General features: G+C 33.8%; 1 protein-coding gene across 6 annotated transcripts in view; it reads right to left on the reverse strand.

Moving 5' to 3' along the window:
* Positions 1-24,231, reverse strand: part of SCYL2 (SCY1 like pseudokinase 2) — a 54,089-nt gene that overhangs the window by 2,563 nt on the left and 27,295 nt on the right. For 2 of the 6 annotated variants that reach the window (XM_019732105.3, XM_019732106.3), the window contains exons 5-18: positions 22,283-22,432; positions 20,931-21,152; positions 20,361-20,477; positions 19,648-19,773; positions 18,517-18,693; positions 16,744-16,755; positions 16,511-16,633; positions 12,625-12,738; positions 9,598-9,730; positions 7,631-7,749; positions 2,970-3,070; positions 1,558-1,624; positions 1,323-1,418; positions 231-350 (exon numbers count right to left, since the gene is read on the reverse strand). In XM_019732105.3, the coding sequence (XP_019587664.1) occupies positions 231-350; positions 1,323-1,418; positions 1,558-1,624; positions 2,970-3,070; positions 7,631-7,749; positions 9,598-9,730; positions 12,625-12,738; positions 16,511-16,633; positions 16,744-16,755; positions 18,517-18,693; positions 19,648-19,773; positions 20,361-20,477; positions 20,931-21,152; positions 22,283-22,432 (1,677 nt within the window). The remainder of the gene's footprint in view (positions 1-230; positions 351-1,322; positions 1,419-1,557; positions 1,625-2,969; positions 3,071-7,630; positions 7,750-9,597; positions 9,731-12,624; positions 12,739-16,510; positions 16,634-16,743; positions 16,756-18,516; positions 18,694-19,647; positions 19,774-20,360; positions 20,478-20,930; positions 21,153-22,282; positions 22,433-24,231) is intronic. The other 4 variants (XM_019732108.3, XM_019732109.3, XM_019732107.3 and 1 more) reach the window with 3 other exon arrangements.

Genomic DNA, 24,231 nt, shown 5'->3' on the forward strand with positions numbered 1-24,231 from the left:
AAATCCTCCTGTTCATCTAGCTTCCTTCTTCATTGGTAACAAGCACTATTACGAAACAATATACATTAGACTGTCTACGAGGAGTTGTTGGAAAATCCTTTATGCCCACACTTCTCAAAAACTGCATATTATTCTTTGAAGTACACTTTTATTCAAACACTAGGAGGCAGACTACGTTCAGCACTCCCTTACTCCTTAAGAGGTATGCTTGAAAAGAGCTGAACTCTTACCTGTTTGACTGGAGCAACGGGCGTGTGCACTTGAGGTTTAAGAGGCTGCTGGTTTTTCAACTTCTGTGCCTGCTCCTGTTCTTTTGCTAATTTTTGTTTTTCTTCTAGTGTAAGTGATCCCTTAAAACAAAACAAAAAAATCAACTGGTAACTTCATATTTCCATTTGTAAGGCAGAAGATTTAATTTTTTTTTGTAAACTATATTTTGGTATGTTTGACAATACCACGTAGTTTGCAAACTACTTCAGTGTTGGTGATTCCCACAAGTATGTTATTTTTCAAACTATTATAAGATTTAACTTTAGGTAGAAACCCACAGGATCTGTGCTCAAATATTTCCACTATGAAAGAACAATTATTATTTTAAAACCATTCATTAGAATCATATTCTTCCAGACGATAAGAATATGATTAGGTGATTTCATTTTATAAAATCAGAAGATTCCTGTTCAACTCTAGTCTATCACTCTAAAAATATTTTAGGAACTCCCCAGAAAGCTAAGGAAGAAGTAAACAGCTTCTTTCACTGCTAATACTGCATCAAATTCGACATTTGTCTTTTCTTTTATCGAGATTGCTGAACTATAAACTCACAGTATGTTCTCTTACAATTTTGTAAACCACAATGTCCAGCAGCTCCTTGGCTGTACACATACAAGTACTTTTATTTGTTGAATGAATGCCCTCAGCAGAAATTCAAAACTGACATATTTTTTTATATTGGATGTTAACCACTATTTCAATTGGAAAGTATACCTTGATAGTTTATTATTCAAAATCAGAAGCAGAAAAGAGACTGGAATTTATCAAGGGGTGTGACTGACAAAGTGCAGCTGAAAAGACAAATGAGTCAGACAATCTACAAATGTTACTATGTGTAAGGCTGAGTAACAAAGCAACTAAAAATCTTAAGCATGTTTATTCTCAACTCAGGTAAAGTCATGTTCCACTGATAACTTTTAAATTTTATAAAGAAAATTAAAGAATGTTTCTTGTTAAAATGCTACACAGTATTTGCCAGCAAAAATCTGTGGTTTCCAGGAAGTCCTATAATATAAGCAAGAGTACTAACAAACAATAAAGAAACTTACTCTTTTATGTTTATTCTGTAACCCATCCTCTTTACTTTCTGATTCATTTCTAGTCAGAAAGTCCGCTCCAATGTTGTTAAAGACTTTGTCAATCTGCTGAGTTAGAAAAAAGTCAACCGCTTGAATGACATCAAAAAATTGTGATTTTACTGCTTAAAGATGAAAAAAACCCTCAAATGAAGTATACTGTCAAGTACCTTTTACAAAAACTTAAATAATCTAAATATTGCCTTACCTGAGACCCAGCATTTGTAACTTTTGTCTCCTCAGAGGGATTCATTTGGTTTCCTATGTCCAAAGATCTTCAAAGAGTTGAATTGTGACAAAGCAATAAAAAAAAAAAATGCATCTTTTTAAAATACTCATACTAAAAATAGTTCATCCACATGGAATTTATTAGAACCTAAACTGCAACTTGATACTTTAGTCTTAAATTGTTTTCACTATTTACTAATATTAATGTCTGCTTGTCCCCCAAATTAACATTTGTATACAAGTTGTTTTTTTTTTTAACTCAATATTTAATATTTACTGGAAAATTTGCTCAGGATGTCATAAAACCAGGCAAGTGTGGTTCTTACCATCAGAAAGCTTATAGCTCACTGAGAGAGAAGACAAAATATGGGGAAAAGTTAAAATCTCTTGACTCTAACAATAAATGCTATAATCACTGTGATGTGGGCCAGATTTACTCCTTGAAAAAAAGATAGTATTTAGATAGGAAGAATAAAAAGAGAAGGTTCATTTATACCTCAAGTATAAATACTAGATGTTAAAATTTTTAAAAATTATTTTTCAGGGTTTCTATGAATATAGTCAATCCATCAAACATCATAAACATATATATCGCAGAATACTCAGAGCACACAAAAGGCTATTTCACGTCATTTTACACTTTGTGTATTTAGTTCCATAAACCTTTATTTTGCACTGTGGCAGAAGCTAAAAAGTTTCTATCTGGGGACCATGCTCGTGATTGATATCAGTTTTACTACCTTTCAGGTGTCTTTTGGTTTAGGATTAGACTTGAACAGATTCCTAAAACCATGTGATCTTTCCTAGGGGAAAGGCTATAGTGAAAATTCGATTTTAATAAACTGGCACTCTCTAGTGAATAATTTTCACCTTTCCCTTCTTCCTTGGAATATAAGTATTTGGAAAATAATTTAGAAAATCCTCCCTAGAAAAAGAAAGACACACAGGTGGATGTTGTGGTGCTACATATGAAATTAATGCTCTGTAAATGTTTCTGGGGTTTGAGAAAAGAGAAAGGGAGAACTCAAAACACCAGGGTTTTATAGATCTGAAAAATGTTTATAAGTGGTGCTCTTGGTGATCAGCACCGAGTTTACAAAGCCAGTGGCTAATGCCGACAAGAGATTTTCTCAGAAATAGAATATTTTTTATGTAGAGAAAATGCTAAGATTATACCACGTTATACTTTTGCACTCAGAAATGACATTAGATTTTCAACAATGTTCTACTTTAACTCAGTTCAACTTAATATGCTGGAAACATTTTTTCAATGTTTTACATATAAGTCAAGTTGAAATCCATCAATTTTCCTAGTCTATTCCAGAAAATCAATCATGAGATATCTTTAATCTCACTCCTAGACCATGTGCAATTCATACGCAACCTACTTACTTCTGCTGTTCTTGCATTATATGAAGTTGCTCCAGTTTAGTCTTATGTTCACATTCCAATCTATTAAGCATCTCTTTTATGACGGAAATGAAAGAATTGAACTGGTATGATAAGAAATTGATATGGTTATAATGCTTGAAGTTAGCAACAAATGTTATCTAATAAGTCATCTAATAAGTGAGTTAATCATAGTATTCTCTATTTCTACCAGAATATGACCCACTCATAGCACTGATGTCACAAGAATAGTATACTTAAACTGAGCAAATCACAATAAGCTTATACTTTATCTTAGTATGGTGCTAATATAGCTGATGAGATTCTTAAGTTCCAGAAAACATGTCTCAATGAATTTTATATCCTGCGATGACTAACAGCTATTATTCAGGGATCTTATATGAATTCATCCCCAGCAGTTCTTACGTATGGATTTTCCTAGAATAATCCAAAATTGACCATCTGAATTTGTGCATATCTGGAAACAAGCTACTTAATAATGGATAAAAAATTAGTTTTTCAGATTGTTATGAAAATATTTGGCCAAAATACACTGTTTTCTAAAAAAGTTAGTAGAAATATTAAATGTACATAATCTAACATTCAAATAATTAAAGTTCATACAGTACATCTAACACTGTCTTTTTTTTAACACTGTCTTAATGTAGGTTAAGCTTTGGTTTAACCATTCTTATGGTCCTTCAGGATCATCATAAACAATTTGTTTGAATAATACTATATATTACAGGAAAAATCAGAAGCTGCTTTCTTCCCCTCCCCAAATCTTACAACAACATCTTTGTGCTGGGTGCTTATATAGACATCGTTTCATTAATCCTCACAACTCTTCAAAGTCGGTTTATTAATACTTCTATTTTATAAATGAGGGAGCTCAGGCTCAGCAAGAGAAAGCAATTCAGAGATACTAAGTAACTTCCATGGCAGAAGTAGAATTCATACAGTCTGTCTCTAAAGCTTTGCTCTTTTCTCCTCCATTACACTGCCTTTCACTAGCTCTACCATCTGTTTATCCTTTATCTTACCAAGAGGGTAACAAAAGGCCTATTTCCTTACCATGATGGACTCTCTGCTGGTGAGTTTTTAAAAACTTTTTAATGAAGCATAACATACTAACAGGGAAGTATTCCTATAAGTGCACATCTCAAAACATTCACGAACTGCATTTAACCAGTAGCCATATAAAGAAACAGAACACTGGCAGCACCCCAGAAGCTTTCTTCTGCCCACTTCTGCCCTCACCCTATGAGTAAACCCTCTTCTGACTTCTAGCAGTGTTGTTTTGACTGTTTTGTACTTTATTCAAATGGAATCACTCAGCAGATCCTCCTCTGGGTCTGGCTTCATTTGTTCAACACTATGTTTGTGAGATGCATCCACAGTGTTGTATGAAGTTGGTGCAGAAGAGTTAACAGGCCTGAACTACTATCCTTGGAAAGATGTGCTTGCAGGTTGGTCCTTGGCTGGTAACCAGGAACTCAGAGTTCCCACCATTCACTGACGATAGTGGCTCACTGTACCTAAACTATACAAAGAATATGTTTTATGCCGAACACCTGCTTTCCTTCTGGGACTCTGGAATTTGAGCACATGACAGGCAGAGGGTGCAACTTGATCAACCCCCAATAAAAACTCAGGGTACTGAGTCTCTAATGAGCTTCCCTGATTGGCAACATTTCATACATATTGTCACAACACATTGCTGGGGAAATGAAGCCATTCTGTATGACTCCACCAGGAGATGACTCCGGGAGCTTGAGCCTGTTTTCCCCCTTACTTTGCCCTATGAGTCTTCTCCTTTTGCTGATTTTGCTTTATATCCTTTCACCATAAGAAATCATATCCATGGCTGTGGAGAAAAAGGAACCCTCATACACTGTTGGTGGGAATGCAGACTGGTGCAGCTGCTATGGAAGACAGCGTGGAGGGTCCTCAAAAAATTAATAGAATTACCATATGACCCAGCAATCCCTCTCCTGGGTATCTACCCAAAATATCTGAAAACATTTATCCGTAAAGATATATGTGCTCCAATGTTCATTGCAGCTTTATTTACAGTGGCCAAGACATGGAAACAACCAATGTGTCCGATCGATGAATGGATAAAGAAGTTGTGGTATATAGACACCATGGAATACTATTTGGCGGTAAGAAAAGATGATATAGGACCATTTGTGACAACATGGATGGATCTTGAGATTATAATGCTAAACGAAATAAGTCAGACAGAAAGAGTAGAGAACCATATGATCTCAAAGATATGTGGTATATAAAACTGAAAACAACAAAAAAACAAGATAGATGAAGGAACAAAAACTCATAGACACAGACAATAGTTTAGTGGTTACCAGAGGGTAAGGGGGAGGGGGTTCTAGAAGAGGGAAAACGGGCTCATCAAATATATGGTAACAGAAGGAGAACTGACTCTGGGTGGTGAACACACAGTGTGATATATAGATGACGTATTACAGAATTGTACACCTGAAACCTATGTAACTTTACTAAGAATTGTCACCCCAATGAACTTTAATTAAAGGAAAAAAAAAATCATACCTGCGAATACAACTATATGCTAAGGCCAGTGAGTCCTCCTAGTGAATCACTGAATCTGGGGGTGGCCTTTGGAACCCTTCCCCAATACAAGTTGTGACTGAATTTTGATTGCTGTGTGAAATTTGTTGTTTTTAAATCAAATGCTAAAAAGGTATTTTCCTAATTTACTTTATATTTTTTCACATTTTGTGTAATATACTTAGATTATTTTACATCAGAACTGACAGAAGAGGGCAGTCTTGAATTAGGAACCCTGTCCATGATATGGTAAGAAAGCAGATCACTCACTGTAAGTTAGACTATGCTGATTATTATAAAATACCAGAAGATATGAATTAAAGTATTTCTATTGGTGAAAATAGGCCTCTAAAAAAATCAACCATAAAGCTGAAGAAAACTAATACCACATTTCAAATAGAATTACATATCCTGAAATAAGCATTTGGAATTATTTTAAAAACCCTAAATCATAAAGATAAGAAATAAGAGCAGAAATGACCCAAAACTGAAGACTATCGGGCATATTATCATCCTATTCTTCCCCAATATCCACTGTCACTTTTTGCCAATTGTAACCTCAACCCTGCCATGAAAGTTATGAAGAAACTATCAAGCCCAAAACTGAAATCTAGAAACACAAACTTTCAGAGGCCTACGCTACAACTTCAGTGCAATTTTGGATCTGATTAATTTTATAAATTTCTCTAATTCCAAAACTCCATTCACTCAGCACTTTCCCCTATATCAAAAGCTCTCCTGCTTACCTCTCAGCTTGCTGCTTCCTTCATTGCTACAATTCACTTTTAGTCTCTAATTCCAAATCTTGCCTGCTTATCCATTTCTGACACTCTGTTAAACAGTAACCCTTCCCAGTCTTTCCATTACACTTCATTGAACACCAGTTCTATGTTGAACAAAATATCTTTGTCATTACTCTGTACCTCAAATTTTCTCTCAATTAAATACATATTTTTGTTTCTGGCACTGCACTAAATACAGGGGATATAATGAAGAATAAGCTATAATACCCAGGCTTCTACGAGAGTCAGGCACATAAGTACAGAGCCAAGATAACTAGTGACTGAAGCACGCAGAGTGATAATTCTATAATCTTTGAACACATTACTCCTTTGCTCAAACATTTACCACATCTTGAAAGTTTAAATAGCTAAACCATACAGGCATTTAAAATCTACCTATTCTAGTCTCCATTTGTTTTTCTCCCACTACTCCCATACTGTGTTGTAGGTATCTCTGTGTCAAATTGATTCTTCATTCCCTGTGGGAGATAGATTGAAACGGTTCCCAATTATCTCATTCTGCTACTCACGCCTTTGTGTAATCCCCTATCTTTGAGCATGGGCAAGACCTGTGACATGCATGTAACCAACAGAATATGGCAAAGGTAATGGGATGTCATTTCTTTGATTGCATTATAAGAGACTGCAACTTCCATCTTTGTAGCAGACTCTCTCTTTCCAACTTTGATGAACTAAGTTGTCATGTTGGAGAGGCCCATGAAGCAAGGAATTGACAGTGGCATGCAGCTAACAGAGTTAGGAACTGAGGCCCTCAGTCCAACAGCCCAAAGGAACCGAATCCTGCTGACAACCATGCAATGAGCTTAGAAGCAGACCCTTTCACCAGCTGAGCCTTCAGATGAGACCCAGCCTTTAACTGCAGGACGGTGAGAAACTGAGCAGAGAATCTAGGCCCTCATGTCCTGGCTTGGCTGACCCATAGAAACTGAGAGATAATAGTATGTTGTTTTAACATCAAGTTTCTGGTGATTTGCTACATAGCAATAAATAATGAATATACACCCCAGACCCATTATATTAATATTTTTTTATTCATGGCAACTTCCCAGCCCCAAATGTGAATTAGCCCCAAATCCTACACATCTTTCAACATTCTGCTCATTTACTATCTCCTAGTGAGGCCCTCAATACATCCTTCCTCCTTGCTTTGAATCCGCAAACTTTCTTCATTTAATTCTGTGACGTATTATTCCGTTTTAGCAATATTATATGTAACATATTTACATATTTAATGCCAAGTATAAACTGAATAAAGCACAAAACTTCCCCTACCTGATTGAGATTAAGATTATTTTCAATACTCAGGGGAATCAGGTGAGGCAATACTTTTCCAGCCAGCTGCTCTTTGGTGATTCCCAACTTCTTATGAGCAAAAGTACATTTGTAAATGCCTGATAGAAAAGAATGAGTCAAACTTTATAAGTCAATGCCACAAGTTAACAGAAATTAGGAAAACAGTTTATCGACATGAAACCTCCTGATAATCAGTATAGTTACAAGTTTTCCCTTATCAGTGCTCAGAACAAGGACGCTCTTACACATGAATCAGAATGATTTCAGCTTTCTCATCAGTTTAAGCACCCTGACATATTCATCTTGTGTTCTTTTGGTTTAAGAGCACATTTAATAATGCAACACTGAAAGCCTATCAGAACCATATATAGTTCCTACAGAGCAGCAGGAAGGTTACAGAATGCCCTCTGCCCTGAGAGCAATTAAGTATATATTTCAGACCTCTCTCACTCAACCGGAGACATCTATTTCAAAGTGTCCACTTTGAAATACCTTTATCCACTTCTTTAACCAATTACTCAACATGTTTGAAACAATCATTTAATTCACCGCCACACAATCCTTCCCTATTGTCTCACCCATTTACTCAACCTCCAAGAACCTGATTGTCCCACCTACTCCGCAAAGCCTTCAGCCGTCAACTGAGCACGTGCTTCTCACTCTCTCAATGCTTTTGTGTTGTAAGCGTTTTGTATATAATCCAAAGCTTTCCAACACACAGTCTCCTATTATTCTCCTGTGAATGTACACTTTACTTACACACTTAAAGAATAACTTTATTGCGAACCTATTAAATGCTCATTTGCTGGGCACTACGCTCATTACTTCCTCTTCAGTTGTCTCACTGAATTCTCACAAGACTTCATTTATAATGACACTATTTTTATCCTTATTTGATAGATAAAGAAACTTTTCAAAGTCACTCTAGGAACTGACAGCCAGGATTGGAGTTAGGGCTCTTTCCATTATGCCAAACTCCTCAGAAAGACTAATTTCTTTGAGCCCAAAAGTTTCATGCCGTGTCCTAAAAGTTCTACGTCTCCAGAGGTCTACAATAAATTACTTGCTGACCATTCCTGCAAATATTTACTGAGGGCTTTGTCGAGACCAGGTACTAAAGTACATGTTAAAAATTCATGGCTGAGTAATATAGTTTTTCCTCAAAATTAACAAAGAACTTCAAATTCAGTAAAAAGTGAATTTTTTAAATGTTTTTGTGATCCTATAGCTATGTCTGTTTCTCTTAGACCCCAGCATTTCCAGATTGGACTTTCACAGCTTTAACTATTTGTAAACAATTTCAGAGTTTCTTGACAGAGTACTTAGCAATTACGCTGATAGAACAGATTGTGCTGTAAGGCTAATATGCTTTATCAGCATATCTCTTAGCAGAGAAAAATACTGGTTAAGATTTAAACACATCTTAAAAACCAACTCTACCACTTATCAACTGTGTAATCTTAAATAACTTACTTTACCTCTCAGAGCCTCAGTTTGCTTACTGTAAACAGAAATAGTAGTACCTATACATTGGATTTTGGAGAAGACAAATAAGATAATGTAGAGAAAATACTTATCATAAGGCCTCTTACAAATTGAGTAACAAATAAACATTAGGTATTACTATTAAAACTAACAGCATTTCAAGTAGCTTTGTTTGCCTCTCTTATTTGGTACCATTTTACAGGAAAAACTATATGCTTTCATAATACTTGTGAAGCTAGGATTGCCAAATGTCTTATTCCTTTGTAAATGTCAAGGTTCTACTGCTTTTGCTAAAATTAACATAGAGAAAAGTTATATCATGGCATTTATCCCATCATTCTTGAATTACTGGATGCTACATACATGAAAGGAGAGAGTACAATGGTTTTATAGATTGGAAAATTTATTTGCATGACTGTAAACGATAAAGTAGCATCAAAGGACATTAAGTTTTCAGCTACCTAAAATTCCCATGAGGACTGCAGGTTCCTTGGATGGAATTTGTTGTAAGAAGGGCAGGATATCATCAAGTACAAACCACTTATCCAAGTATTCCAAAATCTTTCCTAAGCACACTAATGAATTTACACGAACCTATTAAAAGAAGTAAATTGCATTAGTCATTTAAAGTCTTTGCAATCTAGACAATCTTTAAGTATAAATGTAATCTTCATATAGATATATGTTAAAATCTCAAGAATAAAAGTATGTTTAAAAGCTCTCGTTTATTAATACAGGAAATTCACTTATATGCTAATTCCCGACTTGTTTCAGAAAGAATTTATGATGGTTTTACCAGCACAGTAAAGGTGAGAAATGACTTCAATTTTGTATCATTTTAAATAAAGTGATGAGGACTTGAGAAGCTTTACTATCTGGTTACTAAGAACATTTCTTTAGGGACATCTGAATTATAAAAAGGACTACATTCTCCCACCAAATAATTAATTTTACTGGGCTTCCAGTATTTTTCTCTAACTCAGGTTCAATTCATTCTTTAACTAAATGTTTTAACAACACTGTAAAGAATATCTATATTTGCCCTACATAGTTTTCTATTTCTAAATATATCTTTAATACAGTTACTAAAATGTGATATTTAGGAGCTCTTTTATCAAAATTTTATGTATATTCATTTGACTATTTTGATAAACATTTCACACTTTATTTTTTTTGCTGGAATTTGTTAAAATAGAATACTTCAAGCCAGGAACATAACAACAATAAAACTCCAGTTTTCAAAGAAAAGCAGAAAACAATTTAGTTTAAAAAGCACTGTATTTCTGCAAGAAAGATGAAAACATTTTTCTGAAAAATAATGTATAATTGTTTTCTGAAACACAAACACAAGGGATATTATACATTCAAAAAGATACCTAAAGGCTTAACTTACTCTTACAATCAGTCTTATAAAAGGAATTGCGGAGTTCTTTATTTATGTATGTATATGCATTTATATACACACAAAGAAAAACTAGAAATACTAGTTTATTTTTATTTTCTTTTATGATGTACAAATATTATGTCAGTCATGAAGAAATAGAGCTCTTGGAGCATTTTACCTAACCACAGAATTCATTTTTTCTTTATTACAATTCTAACTCATGAATCATGTTTCAGGAATTCCCTAGTTAGAAGTTTTAAACCTTACAGGTCTGTCTATGAATACAATTCAGGAATTCACATTTGCCACTCTGAAGGTAGGAGCACTGAATGTGGTGTGTAAAATGCAAATCCATCCCAGAGTTATTGTTCTAAATATTACATTCATTATAACTCCTTATAAACAACGTGCCTTTTGGGGCTCAGCGGGTGTCTTACAAAGAGATATAAACATCTCTGGGCAATAATACAGATCATTTAAGTTTCCATGCTTCCCACTTCTGCATACATACTTCAAACTGAAGCAGAACATCTACTTTGACAAAATGTATGCTGCCATAGACTATAGTATGACGTATGTGATTTTTTAAAGGGTATTTTGAAAACTGAATTTTAAACTGTGTATTACTACAGTTGTTTCCCCGAAAATAAGACCTAGCAGACCATCAGCTCTAATGAGTCTTTTGGAGCAAAAATTAATATAAGACCTGGTCTTATATCATATTATATTATGCAAGACCCGATCTTATATTATATTGTATTATGCAAGACCCGGTCTTATATTGTATTATGCACGACCCGGTCTTATATTATATTAAGACCGGGTCTTATATTAATTTTTGCTCCAAAAGACACATTAGAGCTGATGGGAAGGCTAGGTCTTATTTTCGGGGAAACATGGTACCACCTTTTTTGAAAATTTAATCATAAAATTAGAAAATTTCAGAAAAATGGACATTTCAAATTATTTTAATGTTGAAGAAGAAACAGACTCAGAGAGGTACAATGACTTGCTCAAGGGTACAGGGACAATTAGTAGCCGAGTCAGAATAAGAACTCAGGGTTCTTGACTTTATTTCGTACATGTTCGTTTCAGTAAACAGTCATATTTTTTCCTACTTTGGTGTTGTTTCCCATCTCAGAGCCTTTCTACCAAAAAACAGAAATGAACTAAAATGGACTAGATAACTGTAAAGGAAAGTCACGGCATTTAAATTGCTTTTGCCTATGATTCTATTAAGCTATAAATACTTATTTTTATTTAAATTCACATTTCACCAAGAAAAGATGGATGAGATCTTCCAAGAAATATCTTTACAAAATGCAAATTTAATAATAATATGCCCATTATCAAACATCAATATAAGAATTGATCAGTGGAAGTTAGGACATTTTTCCCTCTTTTTTTCTAAAGCTGCTCTTTGAGGAGAGTATTCAATGTCACTTCTAGAAAGAAATATCAATGAGATAGTTCTTATGATTTAGAGTTAGAGAAAAGAATGGGAACATTTATTGCTTCCAATATTTCCTTGACTACCAAGTAACTTAGTATTAAAAAGTTAATACTAACTTCTGTATTCATAGAGGGCAACTACCCTTACCCTAGATTTTTGAGTACAACTATTTCCCCCCATTTATATTCTTCTTCTTATTTTATTGTACCCTTTACTTTTTTTGAAAGTAGGCAAATAAGTGATAAAAAAAAAATTTTAGAGACACATGACTAAAAATAAAGGCAGTTTATAAAAGGAAGCCATTCAAAAAGTTTTTAAGCTTATATACCAAGTTAAACTCTTATGATTATTTTAAAACTACCAACAAAATAAATTGTAAATTAAAGCAGAAAAGAACACAGAGAAATTACTCACATTTTTTATTGAAGCACTCAAAGTTAGGGGACAGGGAGTAAGATCAAGGATGCACTATTGTAAAATTACGTATCAGGGGAAACTATAGCTATTTCACACTTTTACAGCACTATCTATATGTTACCTATAGCCAAGACAAAATATATGAGCAAATTATAAAGGGTTATTAAACAATAAGAAAATTATTTAAACAATGAGAAGTGTAAGAAAAACAAAAGTTAACATGCAATTACTTACAGCAAGGGAAGATGTTTGTAGACATGCATTTTTAATTCTTGGTATCAAAGCATTTTTCATGGATGGGTAGTCTATAAGATTTGCAAAGGTTGGAATGATGTTTAGACAGAGTTCCTATTAAGAAAATAAACTGGATCAATCTTAGTTTGGAAAGATTCTCATCCTTTCTCATATATTAAAAAACATTTTGCATTTGCATGGCTAATTTGTCACATAGTTTGAAATAAACTTCTTTGTATATTATATCAATTGGTCCTTTCAACAACTATTTGAAAGAAGAACAGCTTTTTATCAGTTTTCAATTGTACAGATGAGGAAATAGGCTCAGAAGAAATCATGCTAGATCATAAAACTAGCATATGGTACCAAATTCCCTAGTTTCATTCCTAATTTCTTTCCCTAACACAATTCTTCATTTATTTTCAAAAATAGGAAACTTAGGAACATAAGTTTTGCTATCTTTCATAATGAGGGAAAATTAAGAACAGAGTTATATAAAACTATTCTTCTTAAATAGGGGGTTTCTTAGCTGTTACATATATCCATATGATGGAATATAACACAAACATTTAAAAAATGTATTTTAACACATTGTTTGTGGGAAACGAGTAAACTCATCATATCGCCTCTAGTTGGAACCGGCAAAAATTTTGTGAAGTAAATAAATAGAGACCTCTTTTTAAACTAAAACACTGAAAGTTTCATAGAAAAATATCAAATAGATTGAAAGATATGAATATTTTACAGAAAGTCTAATTTTGGCAAGAAAATGTCAAAAAAGCCCCGCGTTACGACGTGATTTGGCGGGAAAATGCCCGCTTACAAAGTGTTAAAAGACTGTTTAATAATATTGGGGAGAAAATGCAGTAAGGATATTATATAATCCCAATTTTTAAAATGTTTATGTACATGTGTCTGTCTACAGGCTTAGGAAAAAAGACTGCAAGGATATATCTGGAAATGTTAACTGTGGGCATCTCTGAGAGAGATTTTAATTTTCTTTATATTTTTAAGTACTTCCAAATTCTAAAACTTAAGCAAGTATAACTCAGAAACAGGAAAAAGTTATTTAAAACAGTCTTGTTAACTAGTGCCACACCATAATGTAAATAATCGGAACAGGGAACTCTGAGGATAACAAAGGATGAGTGAGATTAGGGGGATTAAATGAGATAAGGAAAATAATTAAAAAATGGCTGAGAACTTAACTGGCTGAAGAACACACATCTCAGATATCTTATAAGGGCAGACTGATCCATGTAGCAAAGCAAAGGAGAAAGGATTACTGAAGAAAATGAAGTATACATGTGCATCAGAGAAGGAGTTCTTGACAGTATGTGGTAAACTTAGACAGACATTCATTTGTAATTAGCAGATAGAAATGAATTAACTACTAAGAATCTGTTATCAAAATACTGGAAAGTATTTTATTTACTTTAACTTATTCCCAGATTTCCAAAAAGGCAGATATAAGAGTTATATCCACTCAGAACTATAATAATTAAGTGGGTGGCATCATTAAAAATAAAAAATACAAGCTACAATTTACAGGTATAAAACAAGTAAGTCATGGGGATGTAATGTACAGCACAGGGAATATAGTCAATAATATTGTTAGCATGGTACAGTGTCAGATGGTTGCTGGACTTACGGTGGTCACTTCTTTAGGTAGGTAAACATTGACTATTGTGCATACCTGAAACTAATATTGCATTTTAGCTACATTTTAATAAAAATCTTTTTAAAAAAAATACAAGCTACATTTAAGGGACCATTTTCCAAAGATGGGAGAGGAGAAGAAGGAAGGTGAGCAATCAGTGAGATACCATTCTCACATCAGTGAGGTACCAGAGGGTACCTCCTTAAGAAAGATCAGTCAATAACTGGTGGGGGGGGGGGGAGAGAGAGAGAGAGAGAGAGAGAGAGAGAGAGAGAATGAGAATGAACGATGTTGTATAATCTAGCAGTAGGTTACAAAGCAAAATCTTATATTATGATTAAATCACTTAGCAAAAGGAGGGGAGAGCCCTAGGAGGAGATAGGAAGAAGAACCAAAGAACGAGACTGAAACAAACAAAAACTCAAGGAAATCCAATTAGCACATTCTCAGGAACTTCTGACTCTTATTTTATACTTTCTTTATAATTGGTGATAGGAGGGGAGAATGAACATAGCTGCTATGTTTAATTTTAAAGGTAAATAATATAAAAATCAGGTTCACAGATATATTTCTATTAATGCCTCTTAGGACCTTAACTTTTGTAAACCATCTTCTACTTTTCCAAATGTTGTTCTAAACTCTCTCTAGCCTCTTAAATATATCTAAACATTTTTTAATTAAAATTTATTGGGGTGACAACGGTTCTATATCTGAACTTCTACTTTAAAAACATCACTCCAAAAATGAATTTCAGAAGTTACTTTCTAGCCATCTACCTGTATGAAGCTTGAGGAAAACAGTTTTGTTTCTTGCTCTTGCTCTATCTAGGATTCTACTAAAGCTTAGACATACTTTATCAGATTCTCACCAAGCAATGCTGATACTAGTTAGTTGGACTGGTGACTAAGCACATGTTGAATAATATCAGAAATGCTGGTTTCTAAAACTCAGCAAAGTTGCACACGTCAATTTGAATTATATATTAACTATTTCCATAAAATACTGGCTGATACTTATTGGCAAAACCAATCCCCTTAGGAAGAAAAATGGCCTTTCATCTCATTTAACCTTCCCTCTGCTCCCTGATCTCACTGAATATGAAACCTGGTTGGCTACACAGGGCCTGTGGGAATGTTTCAAAATCTATAACTGACAACCCCTTTGTAAAGGGCTGAAAAGCAGAAGTAAGTACACCTTCCCCACTCATCCCATGCCATTTGGACAAAGGCAGCATATCCTCACCTTTGAGAAGACATGACCTTAATAAGGAAACAAATGTTAAGATCAACTTCACAACTTTGAATAAACAAAATAATTTAGCAAAGACTGAAATCAGTCAAGAAAGGGACCTTATACATGTGGTTATTAGCCTCACATTAAAAAGAAAATTTTGGTCAGTAACTTTTTAAAACTAAAAGTCTGTTTTTCTTTACTACAATCTGTACTATAGTACAGAATTTCTCTAATAGTAAAGAAACTATAAACTTTTAAATGTGAAACCATTTTTACAGTGAGATGTTAACAAAAGTGTTTATTTTCCAAAGTAAAAAAAAAAAAAACTAAACTAAATTACAATTTTAATAGTGATCCAAATTTTTTTTCCAGACAGAAAAGCCCTAGAACCCAATTTTTAATAGCAAAGCTACAAAACCAAAAGTTTGGTGAAGTACGTGATGTTTTAACATCACCTTTGTGACACAAAAGCTTAACTATAAATTCCTTAGGAATGCTCACACTAAACTACTGTCTGCTTTCCTATGTACCTGCTACACAAATTAACTTCAATGCAGAAGGAACATTTCTAAATAGATTAACTTACTAAGCATAGAAGAAAATTATGAGTATGGGGAAAACCCACTTAATGTTTTCATAAGAAAAAGGCACATATATCTTTGACATTTTTGTTCATATGTTAATCACTCATTTAGGAAGTATATAATAATCCAAACTATAATAAATGAAACCTTCTAAAATAGTATTCTCCCGATAAATAAAAGCAATGAATCATTGTACTTCATTAATACAGGTATTTGTCAATTGATTCTTTAAATTATTTATAAGTGGGTACATTGTAGTAACAGTGTATAACGGATGTCAATGGATTAATATATACAAATGAGTTTTACATAAAAGATTTTATGACTCAAACCCAAAATATACTTTAACTTTTTTCTTTTACCTTAAGAATCAAAATCACCATTAAAGGGAAAAAATCAAATATTGTACCTGGATCTGAATGGAAGGAGCCTCCAGTGCTCTGTAAATCATTGGTAGGACACTATTCTTTATCTCATCAGGAGGAGTTTTGGTTAGTAGCAAATCCATTTTTTGTAGGAAAATTAACAAAATCTGTGTAGAAAAAGGGAACAATGTATTAAGTCCAGAATCTTTATGAGATTTTATATATGCCAAAATTTAAAGTATCTTCTAAAGAATAAGTCATATATTTTGACACTCACCATGTTGCTAGCCTGAGGGCATGGAAGACAAAAACATACAAATCAAGTCTCTTACATTTCTGGAAGCACAATATTTAATATCTGCTCTCGGCTTCAACATTTAAACAAAGACTAATTTCCTAACTTGCACTTATCATCAGTAATACGTCACTTAGGGCAGCAAAGTCAGATGGCCTTTAGATAGAAATAAATCATATCCCTCAGCTTCTATGAAGTTCAAGAGAAGAAAAGGTAGAGAAATGAAAAGGACTATTGGGAAAAAATCTACAGAGAAACATTTCCAATCATCCCTGCTCATTCGTTCTTTCACCTGCTGCCACCACATACCTAAATTACGAAGAACAAATTGCTCCTGTTCGTGCAGAATATTTGGTTTTGCCAAGTCTCAGATAAAAATTTCAGAAGGAATTTTCAGCTGGACTACTAAGGGGAAAAAGAGTACCAAAGAATGGTACTCATTCAGATGATGGCTTCCTTAGGCTATTATTTTGGCTGATGCATCGCTTGGTTAGCAGGTGGCTCCACTACTTTCTCTCCTTGTCCCCTTGATCATGTTTGGGTAATTTGCTTCAAGGCCTACAGTTCCGTTGCCTGCCCTTTCCTTAGTCATGGGAATACTTGCCTTAACACCACTTCATTCTATTCCCCTTTCAAGGGAAGGGATGCAAACAGCTTGTCAAGAAAACTATGAAATCAGGTAGTTGATAGTTTTTTAATAAGCTATTGCCATGTAGTAGTAGGAACTAGTAATATTTACTATGTGCCATTTTGGAAATGAGTGAAATGGAAGCTTTAAGAAAATAATGACTTATTCAAGCCATACTTTTAGTAAGGAGATAAAGAAGGCCAGATTCCAACCCAGGTGTATGACCCTACTGCTCTTAAGTCCAAGACTACCTTGAATCTGGCAAATAAATACTGTAATAGAGTCTACATCAGAGACTAATTATGTTTTTCAATTATAATAACCACACATATTAGTTCTGGGGGCTGTAAGCATTTTCCCTCTTCTGGTAAAACTATTAACAATGGAATAAAGATAAAATACTGGCATAAACCATCTACAAATGAAAGATCGTGAGAAACAAAACAAACAAAAACAAAATAAAAAGAAATATTTAGAAGTGTAGGAGAAAAATAAATACTTCTTTTCCCAAACCTATACTGTGTTTCCCCGAAAATAAGACCTAGCTGGACCATCAGCTCTAATGCGTCTTTTGGAGCAAAAATTAATATAAGACCCATTATATTACATTATATTGTATTATATATATTTATATTATATTATACTATATTATACTATACTATATTATATACTATACTGTACTATATTAGACCTTGTATTGTCTTGTATTGTATTGTATTATATTAAAGACTGGTCTTATATTATATTAAAATTAAGACCAGGTCTTGTATTAATTTTTGCTCCATTAGAGCTGATGGTCCTGCTAGGTTTTATTTTCGGGGAAACACAGTAAGTTTCAGTAAGGCCAACGGGAACAGTATAACATGCAAAATCTCATTACAATTAACTTTCAGAGATAACTTATGGAGAGCCGCACACATTTACTTGCTAAGGTCAATTATAATTTTAGGAATGGTACACTTCAAGCATATGCAAAATAGGTGACTGATGGGAAAGAAAAGTCTCTTATACTTACCTCAATTTTTAAAAACTTGCATATCCATTCCTTTTGTTTTCAATGATAGTCATCATTGACTAACATCACTGAATAACAGCAGATAAATAGGAAAAAATATCAATATACATACCTGGATTGGCTCCTGCTGTTTAAAGACAGGGCCAAGATCAGGTAGAATTAATTTGATGTATTCTTCTTTGGTGCATTCTTCAGCAATCAGTAGAACATTGGGTAAAACAAAAGGTACCATGTCAGGGTTTACAAATTCTGAAGTCAAACAAGGCAAAATTCTCTGCACAATGACACGCTGAAAGGCAAAAAAAGTTTTCAAAAAAATAAATTTAATTTCAGGTCTTTAGTATTAACACTGAAGTTACAGTCTAAAATCTCCAATCCCTTTGGGTAAGGTGACCATATAACTTATGGTTAAAACTGGGACTTTTAAGAGTAAAATAGGGTGCAATTGCTAATTCTGCCAGGACAAAAGGCATAACTTGGGAATGTCACAGATAAAAGGGGACATATAATCACCGTGTCTTTAGGAAATCTTCCTAATTCGTCTTCATCAATATGTTTTCCCTCTTAATTCCTTCATTACTTATGATTCATAACACACAATTTAAACAGTGTCCTGTACTATTAATTGTTGTTTCGTGCATATTAACCCTATCTACACTTCCTCTAAGGGCCTTGAGAATTAGGCCAAATTTTATGTTTCCTCTTTATTCTCCAAAGCATCTAAATAAAGGCCTATACAGGCAATACATAATCAGTGACTCTGAAAGACTAAATAATGGAGATACTTTGGTAATCAAGAAAGTATTAGTTTCCCAACCAGTGGCTTATATTTAGCATTCACAAAGAGTTTTGAGGCTATCTTACACTCATGATTTAATAAGCCAGAGAGGGAGAGTTAAAGGAATTAGAGAGGCCATTATCAATTCAGAAGCATCCCCTCACTGCTGGTGAGACAGTGACCTCCACCATGACAACTCATGGACTTCTCTTCTGATATTTAATGTCCAAGCACTGCCTTGACATAGGTAGTATCCTTCTATTTTTTTTCAATCCTATTTAATTATTTTTGGACGATGGAAAAAAGATCAACTAAACTTTTGGCTTCAGTCTGCAGTCTTTTATAGCCATTATGCACCCAAGGTAAAAGTTACATTTACTTCTTTGGAAAAATTATTATAGAAAGTCAAAGTAAACTTTAAGCTCTAAAATCTTGACCATAATAAGAGAGTGAGGAACAACAAACCTTGGGCAGTTTTGGTAGAACCTTTGGTAGTCCTTTGAAAAACTGTGATTTCTGAAGATTATCTCTTTGGAATAAGGTATCAAAATACTGCAGTGTTACTGCACCAACATCATCAAAGAAGGGAATCTAAAAACAGGGAAATATAATGACTTTGATAAATATGAAAGTATTTCTCATGTCTGAAACTATTACACTGTGGTGGAAAAATATTCAGAACATTTAGCAAAATGCTAAGGACCACTTCATAAAAATTCTAATTATAAGAATCAGAATAAAGAAGTAACAAATTATTTTTCTTTTCAAGTTCAAATTTTCAGAACCAGTACCTTTTAAGTTGGCTAGAGTAAGCTTTTCTTTACACAACTAGTAAAATATTGAAAGATTAAATAAAACATCTTGACGGAATAAAGAGTACCATTTATCAATTAAAACCCATGCTTCTGAGTGAATTAGAGGGCTCTGAAATCTTAGGGTGGCCAGAAACTTCTGCATACCTAACTGTGACTATTAGGACTCTTGTTTATTTGAAATCTTAATTTTATATCAGAGCAATTATTTTACTGTTTAAGATTAAAAGAAGTTGAATATTTAATATACTCAAGAATACAGATATTTCTGGGGACTATATCTGACTAAATCTTGTTTTAGAAGCACTTAGTCTGCTTTAATTGTTTTTGTCCCTCCACCTATGGCAGAAATTCACGCATACTCACCTTTGTCATTTGATCTGCATCCGGTCTTACAGTTGGAGTTACATTTAACAGTAGTTTTACATGTTCACGGACTTCCTCAGGTATATTGGTAAGTGAACTAGATCCTAAACGACTCAACTATTCAAAAGAGTGATAATACTACATATGAATATAAAATATTTAAAAACATATGAATTTATATTGTCAATAGTCCATTTAAGAAACTTTTGAAATTTACTAAAAAACATCTTTTTCAGATTAAAACAAATTGCTAATTCTACTATTGCAAGATAATTAAAACACTTATCTTTAATACCTGAAATTATTTATTCCTAAAACAAAATGTCCAGTATTCTAGACAATTTCAATATTCACTCTAGTAAATAAATGCCATGATTAAAGTTGTAGTAACAAACTTTAACTAATCCTCATTATTTACAGAATTACTTCTGTTTGTTAAGTTGATTTTATGCAAAAATTAAAATATGAGACACTCATCTCATTTTAGAGAATTTTATGAACACAATGTAGAAAAAAATCAAAGAAACATTTAATACATTTTAATGCAAGCAAATATTTAAAGGCAAATACCTGATCCAACTGCCTACTGAAACTCTTGTAAATATCTTGCTTGTTAACTTCAAATATAGGTTTCCCTTTGTTAAATACAGCATAAATGACAGTTCCTAAAGAGTACATGTCACTGGCTGTTTCACAGCTCACAGAAAGTATGTACTCAGGAGCCAAATACTCAGGATTTGGAAGACACAATGATGGTAAATTTGGGTCCCATTCTTTACAAGGAAACTTTGGCTATAATAAGACAGAAAAGAGATGAAATAGATTAAATATTTCAAATTAAAGCAAACCACTATCAAGTAGCAACAATCTAGTTTTAAATTCATACTCAGTCAAATAAAAATGTCATCACCATCTTCAATTCTAAAATTCCCAAATCCCCAAATCTGGAAAGTGCATGCAACAAATTCAGAGATAAGAATAAGAACTCTTATGACTTTGAGATTATCGGAGCTCTAGCAAATTATCACTATAAGATAGTGTGACTATGGAAAGGTCTGGCCTATGTGTTATGATACACAGCCTTCGAGTTTTATAGGTTCAAATAGAGTACTGTTTGAAACCTTGTTCTTTACCTAGCTACATGATTTAGTTAATAGTTTCAAAAGGTTGCTGTAAGATTAAATAAATGTATGGAAAACAGACCAAGCAGTGTCTGATCCATAGTATATACTCACCAATACAAATTCTTTCTACTTCCCTTAAAAATGTTTACTTAAATTACAAATCTATCTTAGAACAAATCAAGGTCCCTTTAACAACTACATATAGTGAAAACTTGAAATACTGAGTGGTTTCTTAAGTATAAATAGGCAGGAATCATAATTACTAAGTAACAGGTGCTTTGAAACCAGAAAGGCTGGATTCACATCCTAGCTCTGTTGCTTACCACCTGCCTAAAGTTAGGCAGGTGACGTTATTGTATGAACCTAATTTACTCAACTGTATTATTTCTACACCTCACTTTTTATCTCTTATTATCAGTGCTATTATTGTTATCATGCTCCCTAAATAAGATTCTGTGGCCAGTAAGTTGGGGAAATATTTCTAGAGATTCACAATGTCTCTGTGTATTTGGCATTCTGAGGGGCGTAAAAAACCTACTTAACACAACAGTTCTCAAATTTAATTCCAGCATCCTTTCTTTTCTCAAGTAATATTAACTACTGTTGAATTAATGAGCTAGCTAAAGAATACTCTTAGGTACAGTGAACACTAGAAATTTTCTATACATTTAAACATACCATTGTACCATGCAGACTATTTCTACACATTTATGAGGCTTACAAATTCTCTATTCTATTACACATGCAATCACAAATTTCCACAGCTTTAAAAAATTGGAAGACTGAAACCTTCATTACCTCTTGTTCAGAAGGATTGGTTGATGATACACAAAAATCAAAGCCCATTATTTTCCAGGCGCCACTTTTATTCAAAATTATATTTTCAGATGTAATATTTCCATGAACCATTTTCACACTGCTATGCAAAAATGACAATCCTTCAGAAACCTATAAATGCAAAAAAAAAAACACCCAGTCATTTTTACATTAAATAAAACTTTCAATTACCATAATAAAATGTCTCATAAATCATAATTTCTGCTTCTCCCAATAAAAGATTTTTTACGTCAGGTAACAATTAAACTTCATCATAAACGCAAAAGTACAGACATTCTCAGTTGCCAAGATAATCCAAGCATAAGCAGGAAAAACCCAGTTATAAAACCAGAGTACAACTACTGTGTTTCCCAAAAATAAGACCTAGCCAGACCATCAGCTCTAATGCGTCTTTTGGAGCAAAAATTAATATAAGACCGGGTTTTATATTATATAATGTAATATAAGACCGGGTCTTATATAATATAATGTAATATAAGACTGGGTCTTATATTAAATTTTGCTCCAAAAGACGCATTAGAGCTGATGGTCCAGCTAGGTCTTATTTTCGGGGAAACAGGGTATTTAAGTTCCTTTCTATATGCACACAAGCAAAAGAAAATATAAAAGTACTTTGCTATCCAAATACATTCAGTTCCTGAGTTTGAAAAGTGAGAGAATCTTTGGTTCCTGAGTTACAGATAGTAAATGTCAAGAGATACCTTTGTCAGTTTGGTTTTAATTCTTAATATTTTTACATACTTACACTTCATATTGAAATTGTTTTTCTAAATAGCATTGTGCTCAGTTTTCAAATATTAATTGATGCTCACTCGTTCTCACACTGGATTAGTATTTGGTAATTTTTGTATTTGTGCTTAAGATTACCATGGGATTTACTAACCAAAAATGAAGACTGGATTTCTGTTTCCAGGCGTAGATTTTGGCAAACTAATTAATGCTCTCTGACTTCGAGGACACCATTCTCCCAGATTTTCCTCCAACTCCACTGGTCACTGCTTTTCAGTTTATTTTGTGGGTTCCTCCCCTTTACCCCAACCTCCTGGACTTAACCTCTGAGTTTTGCATCTACTCTTTCTCTGTGTTCTCATAGCTTTGACTACCATCCATATGTTTATTACTCCCAAATACCTCCACCTTGGGCCTCTGTTCTAAAGTCTAGAATTAATTAAATATCTGACTGCCTTCTTGACTTTTCTCCCCTTGAATGTTTTATAAGCACCTCAATCTTAGATGAATCTGAAACTGAGCTTCCCCTCCAATTCAATTCTCCGCTCCTGCAATTGTTCCCATATTAAGTTAATGGCCACTTCATTTTTTCCAGTTGTTTGGGACAAAAACCTTTGAGTTATCTTGCATTACTCTATTTTTCTTATACAGCAAATCCGTCCACAAATCTCAATACCTTCACCATCAAAATATACTTAGAATTTGACCCTGTCTCAGCCACCTTCTCTCCCCTGGACCACCTTCATCTCTGGCTTGTATTATTGTAGCAGCTACCTACTCTTCCCTTCTGCTCTTACTTTGCTACATAGTTTAATTCTCAATACAGCAGCTACCACAGAGTAATTCTTTTAAAACATAACCCAGACCATGTCACTTTCCGGCTTAAACCTTGCAAAGGCTTTTCCTTTCTCTCAGACTAAAATCCACAGTATTTCTCTGGCTTTGAGGGCCTAACAGGACCTAACCACTCATTAAGACCTTATCTCCCACTACTCATCTTCTTGTTTACTTTTCTGCACCATTCCAGGTATTTCACTGTTCCTTGAACATGTCATGCAAGAGTCTGTTTCAGAGACGTTGCATTTGCTGTTCTCTCAGCCTAGATCATTCTCTCCCCAGGTATATATATGGCTCGTTTCTTTGCTTTTTTTCAGGTCTTCATTCAAATGTCCCCTTTTCAG

This window comes from Rhinolophus sinicus, chromosome 1, assembly GCF_057876585.1.
Source record: "Rhinolophus sinicus isolate RSI-liver-muscle chromosome 1, RSI-T2T, whole genome shotgun sequence".
Lineage (NCBI taxonomy): Eukaryota > Metazoa > Chordata > Mammalia > Chiroptera > Rhinolophidae > Rhinolophus > Rhinolophus sinicus.